At 41.5% G+C, this 23,193-nt stretch overlaps 1 protein-coding gene across 13 annotated transcripts in view; it reads right to left on the bottom strand.

Annotated features, from left to right (window-relative positions):
- Positions 1-877: 877 nt before the first annotated feature.
- The window catches only part of ZNF521 (zinc finger protein 521), a 268,270-nt gene continuing 245,954 nt past the window's right edge, over positions 878-23,193 (bottom strand). For all 13 annotated transcript variants that reach the window (XM_043539713.1, XM_043539712.1, XM_037892727.2 and 10 more), the window contains one exon: positions 878-1,695. In XM_043539713.1, the coding sequence (XP_043395648.1) occupies positions 1,666-1,695 (30 nt within the window). In that variant the 3' untranslated portion in view covers positions 878-1,665. The remainder of the gene's footprint in view (positions 1,696-23,193) is intronic.

Below are 23,193 nucleotides of genomic sequence, written 5' to 3'. Positions count from 1 at the left end.
GCAACCAGAGACTTTCGTACTTTGCTTCCACCCCCTTCACTCTCCAACTATGGAGAGTCAAAATGTGACAGTCAGCAAACTGGAAATCACACTTTATATCTACTCGGACAGCATGAGGCTGTCAGTCCAGCCATTTGGACTGTTGTGATGCACAATTCTAAGACTGCAATATTTCAGCAACACTAGTTTCAATAGGATGAATCCAGCAACTCAAGCAACAGGAAATACAATGCCCACATATCTAAAGCATGTCTTTGGCATGAATTCTCAGGTGAGCTGGAGCAGTGTTTGACACGCTGATGGGCAAATGTGCCATTGCACGGCCTTTCCCCTTCTCCTCTACACTGAGAGCAGCCAGGGACCAATCAGCCCTCAGCCAGGGCTAAGTTACACCGGCTTATACCAGCCCCCAGTGGACATTGTGCTGGTGGAGATCGCTGTATTGCAGCATGCTCTAGCCATGTCCCCCTTCCACTGTCCATGACAGTAGAAAGGGTAAGGGACTTCAGGTTTAGAGAATCAGTGTCAGCGTTGGGATTAGAATTGAGGTCGTTCCTGGTTCTGAATCCTGTACTCAGCTCACTAGGCAATACTTCTCTCTCTCCAGGGTTTGAAGGTTGCAAGCTTGGCTTGCACGGCATGTGAAATATGTAAATAACTGCTCCACACTTGAGGTTATTAGAAATTTTGGATAAACTGTGACCCATTAGGAGCCAAAGCATCAAGCAGATAGGAGTAAAACTATTGACTTGGCTAATTGAAAAAAAAAACCAGTGAATATTTTCTTCAAGTGCATGTTTCAACTGCAGTGAAGCAGCAGATATGTTTTTAATGGTACTGTAACAAGAAAAAGAAAAGACACAATTGCACTCATACATAATGGTAAACTGAATTTATTTCCTCTTGGAAAACAATTCCAGTAATCTCCAGGTTCAGACCGCAGAGTAAACATTAATAACAGTAACATACAGGTTAGTTCAACTGAGTCAAGAATTTGGCTGTGTGAAATCATTAAGGAAAGTCTTGAACACTCAAAGCTTCAAATGGTATTCAGGAAAAAAAAAGTTTCTTTGACAATCTACATAACAACTATTGCATATATGGTAATGCTATCTGTCATATCGCAAGGCTTACAAATATATATACGGGCCTTATTCAACTGTGGGTTCCTGCTCTGGGAGAAAGAGTCTTTTCATGTTTTTTTGCAAGAATCTTCAGCAATAAAAAATAGTCTCAGATTCATCTGTTTGTATACCAAAAGAGAGAGATTCTAGACTTAAGTTTAAATGAAAGGAAGGCCAAACAGCTGTAGTATAACATAGAGATTTTTTCTCCCTCTTTCTTGAAAATGACATTTTCTTAAGCCTTTTTCCTCACACATTATTATTTTTATCTTTCTTGAATAGGGCCCAAGTCCACTTGTCTTTATAAGACCATTTTAGTATCAGACAACATAATACATGTGCAACACGTTATATACAGGAAGTCTATCCGGTGCTCAAAAGTTCAAACACATGAACATCCAACAGTTTCGATAATACAAGTTTTATGGTACAATACAATGTTTCTGAATAATATACATTAACAATGAAAGTTTCGTGCAAAGAGTAAAACGTGTTCCCTTTTTGTGCCACAAAGGATTCTCCTGAAGAGATGGGCATTGCACTAACTGCTATGTTGGGTCATTGTATGATTCTGAAACAAAAATAAAAGAAGTGACTTAGTTGTAGTCTAGGCATTGCGACAAGAAAAAGCTGCGTTAACAATGCTACCCGCTGAATATATTACATTGTATACAAGAGAAACATGTTTGCCATCTCTCTTTTAAATGGCCTGGAGAAAGTTTGCTGTTAAAAGATGAGGCTTTTTAGCACTGGTATCATTTCTATAAGTCACATGAATAGCAGTTGAATACCTCAAGGTACATTAGAGCAAATTCTGCCCTGTTGAAAGTGAACACAACTTCACTGGCTCCAGTGCCCAGTCACACAGTGATGAATTTAGCCCATTATATATAATGAGACACACATTTCTTTTTCTTATGTGGCCTTAATGCCTACACACTAGAAATACATTAATTTTAGCATCCTTACTAGAAAATTCAACCAGACATTTCCGCCCAATCAGTAGCGCATATTTTAAAGTAGGAGGGGACATGCCCACCAAAGCACTCAGTTGGCTGACTGACAAGCAGGTGGGGAAGCCAGAACTATCCCTCTATCCCCCAAAGAACAACTCAACCCTTGTTTCCTTAAGTGAATTTATTGCCATGTAAAAGGTGACAGCATCAGCTCTGGAAATATGAAGTTCGCTATTTATCCACAGAAAGAGTGCAAAGTGGGCAGCAGCAGTGCAAGTTTCACTACACCAGTCCTAATGCAAAGGGATCACCACTATTGGATGAGATGCTACTTTAGTCTCTGTGCTTCATCAGGCAACTAAGAAAAGGTTCCCAATTCATGCTGATTCTTCTTTTGTGATGTAGACCATATCCACAGAGAACTGGACAAAGTCCACAATCTTATTTCACAGACCACAGAACAGCCATCAGGTAGTAATGAATTTTTGTCACTACTGACCCGGGCTCTATTCGGACCAGTGACCTAGAGGTGAAGGGTGTTGTGTCCCGTTATCAGTTCCTAAAGTACACAGTCCCCTCCCCTTGTTTTATCAGTTTTAATCTACATACAGACTCCTCTGGACTACAACACTTTAAAACGAACCCATGCCCAAAAGATGGACATCATTTTCCGTGAAGTGAACATGTATTGAACCACACCCTCAAGAGCCACCCCTGAATACAAACGTAAGTGCAGCCACAGAAAAATAAAGATGAATATTGTGTGATTCCATGCTAATCTAACAATACATCATATCGTTTCTACACCCACACACACACACACACGTATGTTCATGGGATATTTGGCAAGAAAAGGATCTCTCTCAGGGTAAGACCGAGGAATTTTTTAAGTAGTGCCTGTCTCAAGATGAAAAGGAAAATGACCCAGTGACACTTGGAAGCACGTTTTCCAGATGTGAATACAAAATGATTAAATGCTGATATAGCAGGGACTCCAGATCCACCAAGGCCAGTGGTTAAAAGAGATTATTATTCCATTTGATTTCATATATCATCTTCCACAAAGTCATCTCAAAGTGCTATAAAGCAGTGACAATATGTTGCGGACTAAAATGTTGGTTGGTCACGGGTAATAGATTCTGACTTTAAACCATAAAAGCAAGTGAATTAAGAGTTAACTCTGACCGTCTACCCTTCTGTCATCCTGTTGCATCCATTATTGCAGCGCTTATAACACCACAGACCAATCTGAAACCCTGCAGTACCTAGAAACAATGGGACAAGTTAAACATGGAGTGACAACCTACATTTGGTTTTCTTTGCTTTTGAGTGGTTAGTGTCAGAGCCAAATTGTTACCTCGAAGAGAGATTTTTTGGGGTATTTTTTGTTTTTGATCTAATGGGAGTATGTGTCAGTCATCCCCTGCTTTTTGACTGTCTGAGCTACATGTAATCAGTTTTGGGTCTGGAAGAGCCACGCAGCAGTGTGTGAAACAATTGAAAGGAGCTTTACATGTGTGCTCAGTACTTCGGCTGCAATAACATTTTTTATTAAAAATAAAAAGGCACAAAAGTGAGAGAGACAAAACAAACCATGAAATGGGATCCACTCGCACTGGTGCTCTGTGTTGCAGACTATACTGCCTGGCACATAATGGAGATTCTCAAGAGATAATGAAGACATACATTCAGAAACAAGTGGTGTGAGAAAAATGCTGAATAGAACAGGACACAACAAACACTGTCCCCAGTGGAAAGAGCTGGGGCAGCTTCAACCTTCATCAAGCAATTGTACTTATTTTAAAGAGTCAAAACAGCGTGCAATCGGTCAAGTTTTCCAAAGCAATTAATGCTTCCAAAATGTATTCTGAGGCAGCAGTGAATTAGGGAGAAATACACAGACAGCAGAAAGGCTATTTCATAAACTAAAACTGAAAGCACGTCACAGGCATAACATTGACAAGACAAGCAGGTGAAGGATGGGAGGGTAGAGAAAAGAAAAGGAGGAAAATTCTGTAATCCCACAGAGAGCCATATTCCATCCTACAAAAAGCCATCTATTGGAGACCCCATGTCTAAGTGACTGAAAATTGCAAACATTAATCCCAGTTATGAACTGTTGTTGTTTTTTCTGAGGGGGGTTGTGTTTAAAATTTAGGGCAAAATTCTTCTGTATTATTCACACAGCAGATCTCAACGCTGATATTCCGCTCTCCCTATGTGCACAGAACTCCCACTTTCATAACAGTGTGAGTTCCCGCATGTGGGGAAAACACAATATGGAACTCCCATTGCCAGGAACATGGGAGTCCTGTACACACAGGGAGAGCAGAATATTAGTGCTGAGATCTGCTGTGTGGCTATGCCATCAGAATCTGCCCTTAACAGAAGACACAGAACATTTAAGAGCAGAAGTTTTAAAAATCTCTGCTCCAGAAATTTACTACAGCAAATAACTTTCCTGAATTTGAAGCAATTGGTTGTATTTTTTTTCTAAATATACGTAATTCAACTAAAGTGCTGAAGACATCATATATTCATATCACCACAATAAAGACATGTATTTTCCTTTAAGCATGAAGTACAGTCAGTCAGTCTGTTAAGCAAAAATTTCTATTTCATACTTAGCAGTGGAAAGAGAAAAAATATGTTTTCCAACACATGCTCACCAACAGAGTTAGGTAACATTTTCAAAGGTTGTCTGATTTCATGATGAAAAACTGGGTGTGCGCACACAAATGAGAGTTTTGCACACACAAAATGGCAGCCCATTTTGCCACAGCATCTATTGCTCACAATAAAAACCAAAGAAACTAGGAAAGATGTTCACAAATCCTTACTTCCCTACCTTGATTGTATTTAGGAAACATTGACAAGAACTTGGCTTCAACATACTTCACAGATAAAATTCTTTCAAAACATATTTACCTGGTTTCTAGCTGACCCAGTGACACAAACCCAGAATCCCAACTCCCAGTGAGCTGCTTTAAACATTAGACTACATTGCTTTCCATGAGTAGATAGCTTTGGGAAATCCCTGTACTTAGTGCTGTAAGGTTAAAATCATACACAGATTTCACTACAATAGTGGTAGAGAAATCTCCTCTGCAAAGAGAATGAGGTTGTTTTGCAGAAACTGTTAAGACAGTAGAAAGTAGTATTTTTTCTGTTATTTGGTATCTCTCTCTCTCTCTATATCTCAGACAGAAAACAGACATACTAGCTAGCAAAAAATGCCATCCATCGCATCAAACTCAGTGAAGAAAAAAACCCCACTGATTCACTATCTCATTGGAATCTCTAATGTGAATTGCAGTTGCATTCAATTTAAATGAGATGTTTTTTAACTAGATGAAATAGGACACAATTGTACCTGAGAAGCCGTGCAAGGAGGGTACAAATAAAGAAATATAAAGATTAAATGTGGATGTCTTCCTTCAACAGATGGTGACAGTACCACAGCAGCATATTATTTTTTCCTTAGTTCAAGAACATAAACATCCGTAATCAATCATCACTGATTAACTAATTATGGGACACTACATGTTATCCTATATATGGAATCCTTTATTTGCAGACAGTAAGGATAATCTTTATTTTATTTCTTTATAACCCCATTGCACTACAATACAATTTCGGGTTGTAAAGAAGAATTCTACATTACTATCAACCTTTAAGCACTACGTTTTTTTTTTTTTAACAAAAGCAATTGGTTTCCAACAGGCTGGATAATAAGTCTTTTGACCTGCATTCTTCTCTGACCTATTAAGGTCACCCCTGTGCTTGGGCATATAGCTGACTTAGGAAATGCCTGCAAGTCCTGCATTTCATCTCCTGCCCACTCAAAATAAAGCTTTCTTTAAATGTGTCTGTACGGGTCCCTAAAGACCAGGGAGGCATCCCTGTAGTGGGCAATGGAGGGACAGAAGCTTCTGCCTTTATTAATGAATGCAGACCATTATGAGTCTGGCTGGCTCCTGCACTGTTCCCAGAAGCATATACTGTACGTGACTTAAAATGCTAGAATATTGACACAAAGCGAGCTGGGCACCCCTAAGGAAAATTACTCCTTGGATATAATGTAGGCTCGTAACAGCTATTAGAGTACAAAATAAAACCCTCCGGGATCAAACTGACATATACCGCATTCTACCTACTCCTCAAACATTAGAAGAATTTCTTTGTGAAGGCATTCTCAAGGACAGCATTAAACTGACTTTTGTAGCAATTTGCACCAGCTTTTTGGCTTACAGCTTTTAGTACTAAATCTCTAGTTAGAATCAATATAAGTACTATATCTTCCACATTAATCAATACATTTGGTTCAATACACGTTCTATTAAATTATACTTTCTAATCAAGATTTTCTGCTTCTGTCCCCTGCTTTTTATTCCTAACTTCTTACTTTGTACCATAGTTTGCAAACGGTCTAGAGCTAATGACAGGATGTTGGATTTTCCAGAATGGTCGGGGCAGAGGGGTCGGGGGAGTTAGGGGAAGGTTAAAATGGCAACTCAAGCAAAACCTTAATTAGAATGTTAATGCCAAATCATGAATTCAATTCCACAGTGTCAGCATGGTTTCCTGAACTTCAATCTGATACTTCATCACTTTACGTTGTCATGATATAATACCTATTACACAAAGCTCTACACTACAAAAAAGGTGAAACAGCGAAGACACAGCAAGAAAAAAAGTTGTAACTCCTTAAAAAAAAGTTCAGAAACAAACCAGTATCAGGAAAACTCACAGCTAAGGCTGCTTTTGCTATCCTTATCCTCAACCCTATGGTGCCTCAGTATTGCAGCACACATGGGTCTCTGTCAGAGCCCCATTCCATTGTGCAGCCCTGAATAGTTCTTTGCTGATAGACTGCAATGTGATTGTATCTGAGACTATACTGAGGAGCTATTTATATTTGTAAAATACTTAGATTTAATATATACTAATAATTAAGATGCAAAAAGACTACAGTACAATCTCATTTAGCCAAAGTCTTCGGGGGTATTTGAAACAGATGGATAAAAAGTGTTTCTAACATCCTGAATGATGCACACAACTACATTTCTGTTAGGTTTGGATCAATGAGATTATTCTTTATAGATATGAAAATGCAAAGTCAAAACAGTAACCATATAAAGCCATTGCACTCTTTTGCCATTGTCTTGCAGATCTGACACATTGCATTGATGTCCCTGGCTTACACAGGGGTAGTTTTTCTTTTCCTTGTCTCAATGTAATCACTCTAAGCTTGCACAGAAACTGTTGCATTTTCTTTTGACATTTAACATCATTTTACACAGCTCGCAATAACATCATATAATCCTGTCACCATTAAAGGAAAAGGGGAAATAACATATTAAAAGAGAATAACAGAAATTTATAGAATTTAAAGACAGAGAAGACTTATTAGAGCATTTTATCCATCCACTCTACCAATGCAGGATTATTGCCTACAAAATGTAATTTCAAATGTTTTGCCTGATCCAAGTTTAATTAGAGCTCCCAACACTTCCCTTGGGATACTATTTCATACTTCACAGACTTCATGGTTAGGACATTTTTCCTGATGTTCGTCCTAGGATAGGAAAAGACTGAACCAGTCCCAAATCACACATGCAACAAGATCTGCTTACTCAGGAGCTGGATTTAGACAAATATTTAGGCCATTTCAAAGCAACTAAAAGAGGTAGATAGAACCCACCTGTGTCCCCATAACCAGGACTAACTCATGTGGCATCAACAACTGGGTTAGTATAAGGTTTTAACGCTGTTCCAGGGACACTTCTAGACCATGTCTATGCTACAATTTTGTAACTGGGTCAATGGACGGTTATGTTGTAAACAATTCTCCTGACTCTGATATAGTTGAAATATAGATGAGCACGTAGTCCAAAGCTTATCAAAAGATAATCTAAAAATAAACTACCCCCCTCCAAATCCCAAATCATTATTTTTGAACGCTTGGAATTCAAAAATATTTCCATAATGGTAGACCCTTAGAATGACACCTAATTTCCAGATGACAACACTTGGAAAATGAGTTCATTTGTGGGAGTTGGAGGTCCAGCCTGGTATGAGTGAGTTCAGCAGCTGGAAAGGAGATGATGTTTCATTGTTTGTCAAAGGCGAGGAGCAGGAAGCTAGCATAGGAGGATTTCGCAGCAGAGAAAAAAAGAGATTACAGGAAGGTTGTAGGCTTGTGGGGAGTAACTACTATATTCAGTACTCCAGTGCAATGCATAGAGGAGGAGCAATATTGCTCTCGTTTGGTGCTAAAAGTCTTTACATATTTTAGAAAGAGGAAACAGAAGGCTCATCCAGGCTGAAGATCTGCATACCAAGTCTGAACCTACTACACAATTTAAACTCTGAAAACTGGGGTTTATATGTTTGGTATGAACTACGACGGAGATACCTCCACTATACCTACTGAGTCTACTCCTGTGAGGAGCTGTGCACCCTCAAATCCCACTGACAGAGAGGGAACTGAATAGTGTTCACCGCCTTGCAGCAGCAGGCCCCTAATCAGGTATGATGAGCAATGAAAGGGTCATCCTTGGTCATGAGTGACCACGGTTAACAAGGACAATTTGCAAAAGTTCATGACGAATTACAATTATCCAAACAACTTAGTTCAATGGAGCTGTTTATCTGTTTTCTTATTATATTACAGTGATTCAGAAATGGCACTACTGGTAACTATTCAATGCATTCATGTTTACACCCAAGTCTTGCGCATTCTGACTCTCATACTTGAAAATCTCGAGAAAACAGAATCGCTAAAAGCACTAACTGGATAGGATCCACTCAGGGATGCATTCTGAAATTTAAAAATGTAACACTTCCATGTTTCTTCAGTAACTTTCAGAAAGCCACTAGTAAAATATCTCTGATGGGTGGACCTCTTCCTGAAGCGATTACCATATGCATGATTGCAATAACAATAATCAAGATGCTTCACTAAGCAGAGGTAATAGTTTAAATAAAAATGGGGAAGTAAAGGACCACTGAGAAATACGTTGCTAACATTAAAATCTTAACTCTTTAGAATATGATCATAACTACCCTGCTATAAATAATGAAAAAATCCATTGAAACTAATGGAGTTAGCGAAACAGGTGTTAGGGAGAAGAGAATCAGGGCTGTATCAAATAGAAAAAAATGTATTTTGCAGATGTGTAGGCTGACACTTATACCAAAAGGAAAACTACATCCCCGGTACAAGGAGGGGACAGCCTGGACTCTCTCCACTATGTCAGACATTGTCAGTCAAAAGAGCAAACAGAAGCCAGAGCTGAATGATTCCACATTTGTCTGCAGCTACAGTACAGTAGCTTTGATAGGCAATACTGCCTAATAAGATATTCAGGGATTAAGTCAATGTTTTACAGACAGATGTGTTCTTGAGCCAGTTGTTGCTATGTTTGAATTTTTTTTCTTGTAATGTTTAATTTATCATGTTGGTGCTTTCTAAACTAGAACATCTGTAAACAAGTTTAAGAATGACCTCCTTCCTATTTTACATCCAGGAGTGATGCTCCTTCTCTGTGTTCTAATTTTAGATCTCTTAAAGACAAATAAATCTGTGTGTGGAGTGGAGTGGAGGGGAGGGAGGAAGGGAGACACCTTGCCTGATAACATAATGTGTTCCTCTTACGTGAATGCAGATTTCCTATTTGCCTAGTTCTGAGTGCAGAACTGAACTCCTGGAACTAGAGCTACAGTATGTACAGACTCCTTTATAGGTCAAACCCAATTAAACAAACTACTACTAAATATTTAACAGCTCAGTGTAGTAATTAGTGACAAATAACGGAGGCTTAAACTGACAATTGCACAGAAATGTCCTGTTGGAAATGTTACTCATTTCCTTCTCCTCTTGTATTCTTTTGCTTGTTGAATTCTGATAGGTCGTTTTAGTGATTAAGCAGACACTTAAGATGAATGTTATTTTTGCACGTCCATTGTGTGTTTCTGCATGTGTCATCAGAAGAGCGTTCCCGTGGCCCTTTTCCTCCCCAACTTCCATTCTGTTTGTTCTAATTTAAAGCAGTATGACCACTAGCTGCCGGATCAGTGCATAGATTTCAAATCCTAAACTGACTGGTGAGCCTAGAATTTAAACTCCTGTTCATAGGATTCAAAATTCACCCAGTTGAAATGAGTGTGTGTGTGTGGGGGGGGAGGGGTGAAGCGCACACAGCTGTGATTTACATGCAAAGGGCAACCTTTAAAACAATGATTATTTCCAGTTTTTCCAAAAGTGCACATACAAGAATTCCTCTGAACAAAATTACAAGAAACAATAGTTTCTTCATATGTCAAAGAGAAAAAACACTAACTTGCTTGTATTCCTTTATTATTTAGACCAGGGGTGGGCAAACTTTTTGGCCTGAGGGCCACATCTGGGAATAGAAATTGTATGGCGGGCCATGAATGCGCACAGAATTGGGGTTGGGGTGTGGGAGGAGGTGAGGGCTCTGGTTGGAGGTGAGGGCTCTGAGGTGGGGCCAGAAATGAGGAGTTCAGGGTGTGGGAGGGGCTCCGGGCTGCGGGGGGGGGTGAAGGCTCTGGGGTGGGGCTGGAGAGTCTGGGGTATAGGAGGGTGCTCTGGGCTGGGATCGAGGGGTTTGGCGGGCAGGAGGGGGATCAGGGCTGGGGGCAGGGGTGCGGGAAGGGGTGCAGGCTCCGGCTGGGGATGCGGGCTCTGGGGTGGGGCTGGGGATAAGGGGTTTGGGGTGCAGAAGGGTGCTCCCGCCTGGGATTGAGGGGTTTGGAGGGAGGGAGGGGGATCAGGGTTGGGGCAGGGGCATGGGGAGAGGCTCAGGGGTTCAGGCTCCAGGCAGTGCTTACCTCAAGCGGCTCCCAGAAGCTGCGGCATGTCCCTTCTCCATTGGAGAGCCGGAGGGGGGGGGCCCCACTGGAGCGTGTAGGAGCCGGAGCGGGGCCATACCGCGGCTTCTGCGAGCTGCGTGGAGCAGCCCCCGACCCCGCTCCCCATTTGGAACTCGAGGGCCGGCTTAAAATGGCTGGTGGGCCAGATCGGGCCCACCGGCCGTAGTTTGCCCACCCCTAATTTAGACAGATCTATACACACAACAAATCCATAGATCACTGTGTTCACTACACCACTTTGTGCTGTACCTATATGTATTGTGCTTATGGTTATCAGGTGACAAAAAGGAGCTCAGAACTTAGATTCTGCATATACTATCTTCGAGCATACAATACCCCCTACACCAACCTTTAGCTCACCGAAGGTTATATATCCCCAAAAGATTAACAGAAAAAGGTAAAGTGCAAACAGAGTTTTCACTCAAGTAAAGGTAAATGACACTCAAAGAGGGCCAAAATTTTCAGACGGCAACAATCAGCCTCTAATTTCTCCTGTAAGACGGAACCATCTCCACATTTGCACATGAAAATCAGATCTTTAAGCATTGCGCTAGTCAATATGCATGCACAATGAAGAGGATGTAAAAACATTTCAATGCATAATTTCTGGGCACAAAATAAGGGGACAGATAAAATGTGGCCCATAGTCAATAGTGCCTTAATCTTAAAATATGTGTGGGAGAGAATGAAAAGGTATGGGGAACTGCCTCCCAATGTCAACACAGCTAACACGTCTGCTCATTTGTTTGTCTCCTTGCACCTTTCCCTCAAGAAGCCACTGTCGTAGGAACACGTGCAGGTTTGGTGGTAATGACAGAAGATTCCTGAGCCTATAGGTAGAGGTTCCCTCAGCTTCTTCATACTATGACTTCATAACTAGTTAGGCACTACCACCCCTACCTTGGTTACACACTATGATCCTTCTACTGATTTCCTTCGCACTTCAAATGAGGGACCAGGTTCCCCTGTGATTCCAGGAATCAAGAGAAATGTAACAGTGGTTTATGTAGCATGCCTGTTGCAAGTCCACTCATTAGAATACCGGAAACTGCAGATAAGGACAATTCAGAGACCTGCCAAGCTGGCAAATATCTGGGAATGAGAGGGTCATGTCCCATGTGTCAAGACTAAAGACAACCTCACCTGGTAGCTGTGTTCCCTCCACTATGACCCAAACAACATTTTATTAAGAAAAGCAATGCTCCTGCTGTACTGGTGACTTTAAGATATGTCAGAATGTAGTCTACCTTCATTAAAAAGTTATCCATTTTCTATATTTTGATAATTACATACACTGCAAAGCTACAAACTCAGAACACATTTACTGACGTGTTACAAGAACAGTAACATTGGATTTCCCTCATTGGGGATCTTGCTTGTAAAACACAGTGTCCTGATCTCTACTGTCTTGGCCCTTGTGCAGACACTTCATGTAATGCGAGTGTAAAATGCTACCAAAGCAGAATGGTTGAGCTTCACACCCGCTTTGCAGTGTCAATGACTACACAACTGGCGTGGCAGTGAGGAATCAAGCTCCAAATAAATATTACAAGATTTTCCTCTTCTTTTATCAACGCTTTCTTCTCCTCATTACTCCATGAGTGATACAATATTCATCTCAAAATAATTTATATTCCTTGGGTTTGGCTGGCCTTTCTGTTTCCTCTCGCACACTTGGACATTGGCATATTGAGAGTGGGATGTGCTGTTAGCTCCTACCTTTCCCTGAATTTACAGTAGAGAGAAATGCTCCCCCCACTTGTTGGTTTGGTTTATGATGCTACAGTACTGTACTTCTTCACAACTAGTGAATTCATCCCTTTGCAGATGCCAATTTTGTCCCTTATTGCTTGTTGTTATTTTTTGGTATAGGCAATCCTCTGATCAAAGTGAAAAGAATCACATTTAGGAGGGAAAATAACTGTAGATACCAGTTACACTCAGCAGCCACCCATATGTAGTGCTAAGCTATCTGATATGCAGAACTTTAATTCCTTTACAAAAAAGATGTGCTGTAGCTATGGAGAGATTAATCTGTAACCCTCGCATTCTTATATAATTTGCTCTCCAAGTTAATTTTAATTCATTACAATAAAACTACCTAATTAAAATAACTCTTTAAAGTGAAGTATTAGCTTGATCTCAGAATAAAGACAGAATCTTGTCTATCAGAGGGCGATTCTTCATACCACAGCGCACTCTTACACAAATTCAAAGGTAAGCTATAAACAAGTACACACAGCAATACTGCTATGCATAAAGGGGCAGGCAACAGGCGGTCTGCTTTCTAATCAGTCCTCAAAGGAATCTGCCATAAAGAAGTGGCACTTATTCTAATTTAAAGCTCTTACATTTACTTTACCTTGACAAAATGTATAAACTAATAACTTCACTAAACTGACTGGCGCTCCAAACAGAAAAACAAAGTCAACACAAAGATTTGGGCCAAGGGAGAAAGCAGCTTTCCCGAAAAGTTACTATCTCCTATGCTGAGATGAAACGTGTTTGGGGGCTACTCTTACTGCCCTTACAGTTCAGCAACATGTCTGCGCAATATCATCAGCAAGATCTGTACCATCACTTCACGGTGGACTGGGTCCTATTGTCACTGCAGTTCTGTTCAACATTTGAAACATTTTAAGCATCTATATCTTAGCTTTGTGGCCACGTCAACTGTAGAAATATATCTGATTGGCATAGTTTGGCCTTCAGCTTTCTTTTAAAATGCTGTTAGGTTGGCAAGAAGATCTATAATGTAAATGACAGCTTTAAAAATATATGTTAGTAATGTTAAAGTTCACATTTCTTTTGGTTTCTATTATTTTTGTCTCACATTAGTTGCTAAAAACAATTAAAAATTACACCCTTTCACACACACACATACAAAAAGAAAAATAGAAAAGCAGAAAGGAATAGTAAGGGTTAAATAGAAAGTCTCTTGAATATATGCATAATATTGGAGAACGTTTTGCCATGTCCTAAAACACACCACTTTGTAGAAACTTCTTTTTCGAATCAAAGCAATGCTACAGTAAAACAACTTCAGGCAAAACTCCTTCTAAATTACAATGCTGGTTGTGTCAGAACACACATTACTTCATACTGACATGTCAGCATGTTTCTCCAAACTATCTTTGGGAACACAATAAAAAGACCAATCTGCAAGTCTGTAAGAAACTTTCAGCTGTTGATAAAAGTATGTGTCACTCACAAATTACAGTCTGCTGTACAGTACAAATTGATCTGTATTGATCCTAATAGTAAATGCTCCTTTTTATCAACATAGCTGTATACATCTGCTAGGATTATGCTCCTAAAAGAACAGTTCAAGCTACTCAAAATTCTCAAGTTTTAATTCAAGAAAGAAAAATCTGGGCCTGGAAGGGTGACTTGGAGTGGAGTAGGTAGACTTGTACTTGGACAGCACTTATTAATTAAATATAGATCAAACTAAAAGGCCAACATTTTCACACTTGGGTTCCATAAAATCTGGACTGATTTTCAAAGAAACAGACCACCCGCAATTCCCAGTTAAATCAACAGGAGCTTAAGGTGCTGAGCACCTTCAGAAGTTGTTCTGAATCTTGAAGCATCCAATCCCAGACCAGACCACTTACTTAGGTGATCCAGTGTGATTTTAAGTGCCCAGCTTTAGGCACCAGTGTTTGAAAGTTTTGGCCACATGGGTTAACTACTGTTTAAACTGGTTGTCTAAAAAGCTACAGAATTTACCAGAGATTACTTTATCAGCTTTTTAAACCAACCAATAGAATTCTATAGCAGGGATATAATTTTCTATCAAATTCTACAGGAAAGTCCAAAACCTATATAGAGAGGGGGTGGCACAGAACCAACCAAGTACTCTGGCTGTATGCCACCCAGGCATTCCTGCACACTGAGGGAATCCTTAATTGTCTGGCTAATGCAGCTTTATAGCACTTTTGTGCTGCCAGAGTCCAAGCTGGGGGTTGAGGATCTGGATCTTAATTTTCAAAGTAGTTTGCAAACATTAACTAATTCATCTTCACAGGTGATGTAGGTAACAATATATAATCACCGCCATCTTCCAGATGTAGAAACAGACATGGGGTCACATTTTCAAAAGCGCATATGCATATGCTCAATCCCCAATGTCAGGGCACGCATGCACATAAAGGGAGCTTTTGAAAATTTGGCCCTGAGAGAGGTCAAGTGAGATTCCCAAGGCCACAGTGGGAAATAGTGGCAGAGCAGGAATTAGTAGAGAGCTCTTGGCATCCATTCTGGTGCTAAGTCCACACTGCCTCTCATTGAATATATGGAAACATTTCATTGAATTCAATCAGTGTGCTTCCTCGTACAGAAGTGATTACTGCATGTCATCCCTTATAATCTCTCCTGTAAGACGGACGTTCGCCATGCCCCCTTCCCCCGAAATCCCTCCATCAAGAGTTGAAAGGTTACAAGCAAGTCGTGTTCTCATTGTTGAGACTAAAAATGGCTCTGTGTTTTGCTAAGCATTCCTCTGCAGCATGGGCAGTGTGTGCATGTGTGTCTGAAAACAATCCCAATGAAAAGGAGGGAATGAGAGATGCTAAACAATGCTGCACAAAGTTGCAGACTGTTCGGCTACAGGCCAGAAAATGAATCCAATTTTTCATTCTGTCATTATAAATATTTCAGTGCAAATGGTACTGATTTTCTGCAACTGTGGTTAAGCAAAGGGCCTCTGAGTGAATATTAAAAAAAAAAAGTCAGAGAGGAGAAAAAGAAAAAGAAGAGGGAGGAAGGAAATTTAAGGTTAGCAACCAATTAATTTCTTATTTAAATGTAAAAGATACTGGGAGAAATTCTACAGTGATATATAGTGTGTGACTCAAAGAAGAAGGAAAAAAAAAACATTTACTCTGCTCTTCTTCTGACAGTTTCTCATAAAATATCTGCAGTCCATCTATCTTTTAGTACTCCAGGCTCCTCTGGAGAGCAGAAAATAGTAGTTTAAAGCTCACTTCAGTGCCAGTCTGCGGGAGATTGCTTTCCACAGGACCCCTGCTGATGGAGGCCTAGGGGAAGAGGCCCAGGAGTTATTCAATCAGCCCAAGACTCTGGGGCGGCCGGGGGTCCTTTGAGGGCTGATTATAAAGCTGCCCTCCTGTTGCCTGCCTCGGAACAGAACAAAATGAGCAGCCTCTTGCTGAGCAGATTCTGCAAGAAGGAATTTCACCTGTCATGGAGTTTGTCAGAATTCAGGATTTATCTTGGTGCAAAATTAATAAAATACCAAGTAGGATTTCAGCCTGACTACTCAGCTGTGTCATCTCAAAGTGATCTTTCACCTAAGGAAACCTGGACACTGAGCTACTGAAGTCATTCTTGCCCTACTTTTATTGTGCAGAACGCTATGACTGCATAACAAAACTATTAGCTGTGGATTTCCTGACAATTACACCAAACGTCAAGTGGTGGGTGGGTGCTACTGTCTGAAAGCATGACCTTTCACCTCACTTCTGTGGTTCCAAAACCTCCTGGGAATAAGCTAAGAGTCTGAAATATAAAAAGTCCATTTCTGCAGTTTATAACTCAGTGGGTCCCTTATGGCACCACATCTGTTAAATTCATACACTGGTATTTCAGGCCTGGATTTGATTTATACCTTTAAAAAAAGTACAAACAACAGACTATGTAAGATCAAATATCGTGAAACTCCACAAATTAATCTTGCTGCTGCAAAGAACCATATGCAATTTCACCATACTTTTAGGCATAACACACAGCCTAAAACCCACCCTAACAGCAAGGGGCCAGGTTAATAAAGCATCATGTCAAAGCTCTGTGGTCCAGTTAAGTTCTTCCTAAACTACAGGGTAGTGTCAACTCAGTTCTCTTTAGACAGTGTCTTCCACCATAAAAATCTCAATATTTAAGTAAAATTGTGTTAGCTTATGATCTCTGCTCATGTGAATCCCAAATCTCAGGTAGCATAGAAGCAATTAACTTGCAGCCTTCAAGCTGCTTCAGTTCAGAGAGGAAGTCAAGATGAAGAAAATAAAATAGTTGTCTGCACCAGCCAGGTGATGGGTGGGTAAATACTATTCAATGTACAATGTTGCTGGCACCACATATAAGGATGCTCAAATCACAACACTAAAAAGGGAGAGTCACTGTACCAACAACCAGCAGAATAATCACAGATGGGGAACAAATATAACTTTGCCAGTAAACCCTCTACCCTGTCCCTACACTTTTTCATGCAGATTATCCATTTTAGTATAATGGGCAGCAAATTTAAGACAGTTCGAGGAGTTTAAAGCAACAGACATCTTTTTATTAATTTGCTAATCAGCATTTTCTAAATTAGAGTTTAAATGAAACTGTAATATATCGCTTCCAGCTCTTTTCCATTTAAATGACAATTCAACATTAATACACATCATAAAGCCACCTTTACCAGACAGTAGTAGTCTGACAGTTTTAACACCAAGAGATGTCACAGGAAAGCGAGAGAGAAAGCACGCAACTGAATGCACAGATGGTGGGAGGGGATGCAGGGTGCTCTCAGCAGGCTACAGTAGAGATGCATTAACTCCACAGAGGGATAAGGGCTTCCCACCAGTACAGTCATGAATTATAACTGAGCATGGGAGTGAGTTCTTAGTGCCTGTCTCACAGCAAATATACTGTTCCATTTTCCTGCACAATCACCTTTCACCTTTACAAACTCAAAGCAAAGCAAAATGCACTGCTAATATGTAATGTTATCACAGTTTCCCAATATTATATGCCATATATCTAAAGATACAAAGAAAACTAGTAAGTATCCATCATCTAGTCACACAGACAGATATACACCCAGCTCATGTTTAGTCTAGTGTGGGTTTAGTGAGGTAATTCTGCGGCAACATTAGATTCTAACAATGCAGAAACACCTACAGCTGTATGTACAGATGTGCATAACTAGCAGTTTTGGTCCACAGGGAATGAACCACTTTTTACTTTCAGTTTACAGGATGGGGTGGGGTAGGGCTGGTCACCCACAGCTTTGAACGCAAAGCAAACACCACAAAAATAATCTCAGATTTCTGACCAGTTTTGTGTCAAATCCACCGAAATTTTCACATGGTTTCCACCCAAAATCTGAGGTCAGCCCCACTTTGCTCAAAGCATTGTTGACCTGACCCAATTAGCAGGTTGAGAAGTAAACCTGAAACCTGTTCCTCCAGGGTTAGGGTTTTGTTATGAATTGCTCCAGTTGTGTTGCCATCTGCATTCAAATCTTTTTGATTAATGCTGGGAATGAAGCAATGTAAAGATGCTGATGTTTGGAAAAGGAGGAAACTCGTTTGAGACAAGATCTGTCTTTACTGTACTTTCCTGGACATGTCCCTTGATGAATCATTAGCCACACCTTAGGTGTTGTAGTGCTGTTGTTTTTTAACAAACTACCTGTACCGCTCCGCTCCTTGCAAGGGGAAACCGTCCCCTCCCAACTTTCCTCCTGCTCGGTGAACTTATCCATGGAAAATACTTGTGATTTTAAGCAGTTTAAGATTTTACCATTTTTAAAGGATTCATTTACCCTGTGTTTCACTTTCGTTTAAAGGCTCAGTGTTCCTGTTCTAAATGACAGCACCGCAAGCACTGCTTTTGAGCACTATTCATCTTGCCTGCCACATCTCAGGCTTCCACACAGAACGCGTCTCTCTCTCCAACAATGGAGCCGTACTCCTTCATAGCTTCAGGGCAGAGGCTGTTAGTAGCTGTAGACTTGCTGCAAATATCACAATAAAGGCTACAAATGTGAATTTCTCTTGAACTACAGGTTCAGCTCTAGAGGTACCTTGCTTTAGCAAACTCCGACAAGAGCAAACAACATATCTTTCTGCACATGCCAGGCAGCCACCCATTTGAAGCTGCTTTCCAAACGATCAGACCTGTCAATGCATCAGCACGTCAGTGAAATGAACACTTTCCTCCCTTTTAGGTCTACAATCAATAGTCACATTTTTTGCCTTCTTCACATTTAACATGCTTAATCTTGGTGGGGCAGAGTCCTCCAGAGCATTGCAGGTGGGGAGGGGGGAAGTAATGGCTTGAGGAGATCCAGTGCTACGGTGGCTAAGCTCTGCCTCTGCTTCAAGTTTCAGACTACAGATCCCACAGAGCGGCTGAATGAGCAGAATTAAATCTTCTGTCTTTGCTATGTGGGAAGCACGTTTTGCTACGCAGTAACCAAATGGGTTCAAGAGCCAGATCCCAAATGGTGGCACGCTCAGTGATGTAATAGCAGCAACACAGCCCAGGTTGCTGCAGCCTATAGGGTCAGAACCAGCTGGACAGTGCCTGTACTTTGTCTGTGCTATGCACAGACATGGGAGTCAGATGCAGGTCTGGAATGGGAGAGTTCCAGTGGCTCAGTGGCAGCCTTCTGCCTTCGCTGTGTGGAAAATTGCAGAGCCAGTGGAGAGTGGAGCCAGGAATGATGAGCTTATTCAAGATGTGGAGGGAGGAAGGGAGGGAGGTTTGCAGAACTGGCCAGGAAACTCTTCAGTACACCATTGCTGGATGCTTCATACAGTCACACTGATGGCCATCTGTTGTCAGCTCTGGGCCAGATGAAAGATAATAGAATGGCAGCTATTGGTAGCCAACAGCAGGGCAGTTGTAGGAAGGAATGAGTCCTAGAATGAAGAAGTGGTGCTTCCTGTTTAGCATAGAAAATCAGTCACCGATATCAACTACATTAGCAAGAAATGAATGAATGGACAATTAAGAGAACTGAACTGAGCTACCAGGGAAACTATTCAAATGCAAATAGAGCCCTTATTTCTATCATTTTCTTCCGCTTACTCTGAGAGTGTTAACCAACCGATCTGACTAACGGTGGTGTGTACAGTGAAACATTTAGGACACAGATGATAAAACTGATTTTGTGGACAAAACTGAATTCTGTTTTTAAGTATTATCTGTGGGTCAGGATATAAATGTACTACTTAGCCCTCTCAATGCACAGCAGACCTCCCACTGGTGTTAGTAGGAGGATTTCACAAGAACTATGATGGTACAACCTGGTTGTTATGTAATAACTGAAATTTCAGTTATTATTATTCTCATGATTTATTGTCTGATTCATGCCTTATTGTTACCATCAGTATCCCTCAGCAGAAAAATATACTCAACTTCATGACCACTACTATTTCTGTCTTTTGTTTCCCTCTCTTTCCCATGCTCCTGTTTCTCTCCTCCCTCTCTGCCTCTTATTCTCTTCTTCTTTTGTCTCTCTGCGTTTTTCTTCCTGCAGCAGTTTACAGTTTTCCTCCATGGGCTTCACTCTCATCCCCTTCCCCATCCCATCTGCTAAAATGATTAGCAATGAAGACATTAATGTTGACATATAACACACAATCATTAGGTTTCAGAGTTAAAACCTGCTAAGTGGTTGGAGAAATAGTGGAGCTTACAACTCTCACAGACATTGTTTCAGACTCCATTTGCAGATTAAAAAAGACAATGCTGGATAGATTAATATTCAGTTAAAGTTAGGAAGACTATCTTTGAAATCACAGGGTCCAGAAACTTCATCTGACATGAAAACTTAGATTCTGCAGAATCTGACCATGTAATCTGGAACATATAAGTACATCAAGTGGAATAGATGCAGCCTATGAGCTAATTGTTTGTCTCCATCAATTTAGGGACATATTTTCAAAAACAGATGCCGAAGTTTTACAAGCAAAACAGACATATGTGGGACAAAGAGGAAATCGTGTGCAGAAAATATATGTGTGTTTATATAACACAGGAAGTTGTACATGCATATATTTATTTGTGCCTATACTTTATCTGTTTTGTAAGAACACATACATATTTTCTGTATGGGTATTCTTTGGGTTACTCCTGGGGGAATTCTGTGTCACTGTGCTTGCACAGAATTCATGTCCCCAGCAGATTTTTTTGCTTCGCTGCACAAAAATGACTTCTGATGGGGAAGCAAAGGGAAGATGCAAGAGCGGTCATGCACACCTCCCCATCCCCAGCTGCATGGGTACATCATTAGAAGAGCCAGCAGAGAGGTAAATCACTGCGGGGTGGGTGAGTGGGGGAGGACATGATGCGGATGGTGGCTCCTACCCTGCGCTAGGCTCAGCTCCTCTTCCCCTGCAAGGAGTAGCTGGGGTCAGGTCAGACCCACCCCCAGAAATCTCCCTTGGCTGTAGAAAGCTCCCCCCCCTCCACCACCGCTTCCTACTCACATCACTCCTCAACCGCAGAGGGAGGGGACACTGTCCCCCATCTGCCCAACCACCGTGCATCTGGATGCCCCCTTATCCGGACCCCCTGCCAAGCCTCACCCAGAACCCCCCTGCACCTGGACACCCCCCCAATCGAGCCTCAGCCCCTGCACTGGATCCCTACTGAGCCACTCCCCACTGCACCCAAACTACCCCCTGCTGAGTCCTCCACACTTGAACCCCCACCCCAATGACACCCCCTATGAGGACCACCCCAACGAGCCCCCCGCACCTGCCCCCCCAAACCTCACTCTCCCAGCACCTGGACCCCTCCCACCCCGCTGAGTCCCTCAGATGTGCCCAACCAGCTCCAGCCCCCTGCATCCAGACTCCTGCCGAGCCCCTCTCCCCTGCATCTGGACCTCCACGCCACTGAGCCCCGACCAGTTGCACCTGGAGCTCCACCCCACCAAGCCCCACTCCCACAGCACCGAGACCCTCCCACTAACCCCCCCGTCAGACCCTCCCACCAAACCCCATCCCATCACACCCAGACTCCCTCACTGCTGAGCTCCAACCACCTTCATCTGGCCCCCCTGCAGAGTTCCAGTCCCCGTGCATCTGGAACCCTCCACCAAGCCCCTGTGCATCCAGACCCCCACTCCCCCTGCATCCCGAGCCCCCTCCAAGCCGCCCACATCCAGATTGCGCCACACAGAACCCTCTCACCCGACACCAAGACTCTCCACACTTGGAACATGCTGGGCTGAGCCTGCCTGCCCCACACCTAGATCAGGGGCAAGGGCTGGGCGTGCATGTGACACTCTGTCCCTCTCGCTTGCTATCTCGATGAGCCTAGCGCGGGTTGGTTGCAGCCTCATCGCTGAGTCAGCGTCCCGGTGGGGACGGGATCTGCAGGGTGATGGCCTTTGCTTCCCACTACCATGCTGGAGCCTCCACAGTTATTTATCGAGAAATAACATACACTGAATTTTAAAATATTGTGCACAGAATTTTTAATTTTTGGTGTAGAATTCCCCAAGGAGTAGTGGGTGTAATTTAGACATCTATTTTAGAAATTGTAGTTAGTATCAGTCCATTTGTCATTTTCCTACTTCAGCCAATTTGTATTAATTTTTAGGTAAGACTTTCTGAGATTTAGCATGAGATGCTTTACTAAAATTCTGACCTACTACATTCTCCTTGTCCAATAATTTTGAAATTCCATCCAAAAATAATCATGACTGTCTGAATATCTGTATACGCCAAATGTTTGCCCATCACCATTTTTCAATTGCTTTAGAATGTGACTAATAATACCCCAATATTTGCAATATTCCCTGCAGGAAACGTGTAGGAAATACTGTAAATAGTAAGGTAACATTTCAAATTACCAAAGAAAAAACCAGAAAGTTTTCAAAGGGTGACCACGGTATACCTATGTACAAATACGTATATAATAAGACAAGTAAGACTCAGCCCACTTGTTCTAATCTTTCTCAAGCACTGCTTAGTGAAAGCAAAATGGTCACCATGCACCTGTGACACATCAGGCTTGGTGGATTTTATTGTGTGCTATAAATATTCATGAACTAATGAACTACCGACTGGGAGCGTTTATGTTTGAATAGGCCAATCAAAGAAGGTTGGGCTCATATGCTCCAAACCTGGACATTTCTTCTTTAGAAAAGTATTACTGTTTGAAAGACTAATATGGCTTAAAACCCCTTAATCCTCATGGGGAAAGAAACATGGAAGGGAATTCAAAATTTGGTGGATTTGGGGTTATTTTATTTTATTTTTGGTATTTAAACTTTCTCTGACACTGAAGCAAAAGACTTGGAGGAGAAATACTTTGAAGACATTTTCTTAAGTAGTTGAAGTGTGAGTACTTCCATTGCATCTCTCTTGAGTCCAAAGCAAAAGCCTGTTTGACTTTTTGGAGAGAAGTTTGCAATGAAAATCAAAGATCGTTCTGTTTTCTCTGGGCAGAAGTTCCAAGCATCA

The sequence above is a fragment of the Chelonia mydas genome, chromosome 2, assembly GCF_015237465.2.
Source record: "Chelonia mydas isolate rCheMyd1 chromosome 2, rCheMyd1.pri.v2, whole genome shotgun sequence".
Lineage (NCBI taxonomy): Eukaryota > Metazoa > Chordata > Testudines > Cheloniidae > Chelonia > Chelonia mydas.
This window is presented reverse-complemented; position numbering and strand designations above follow the sequence as displayed.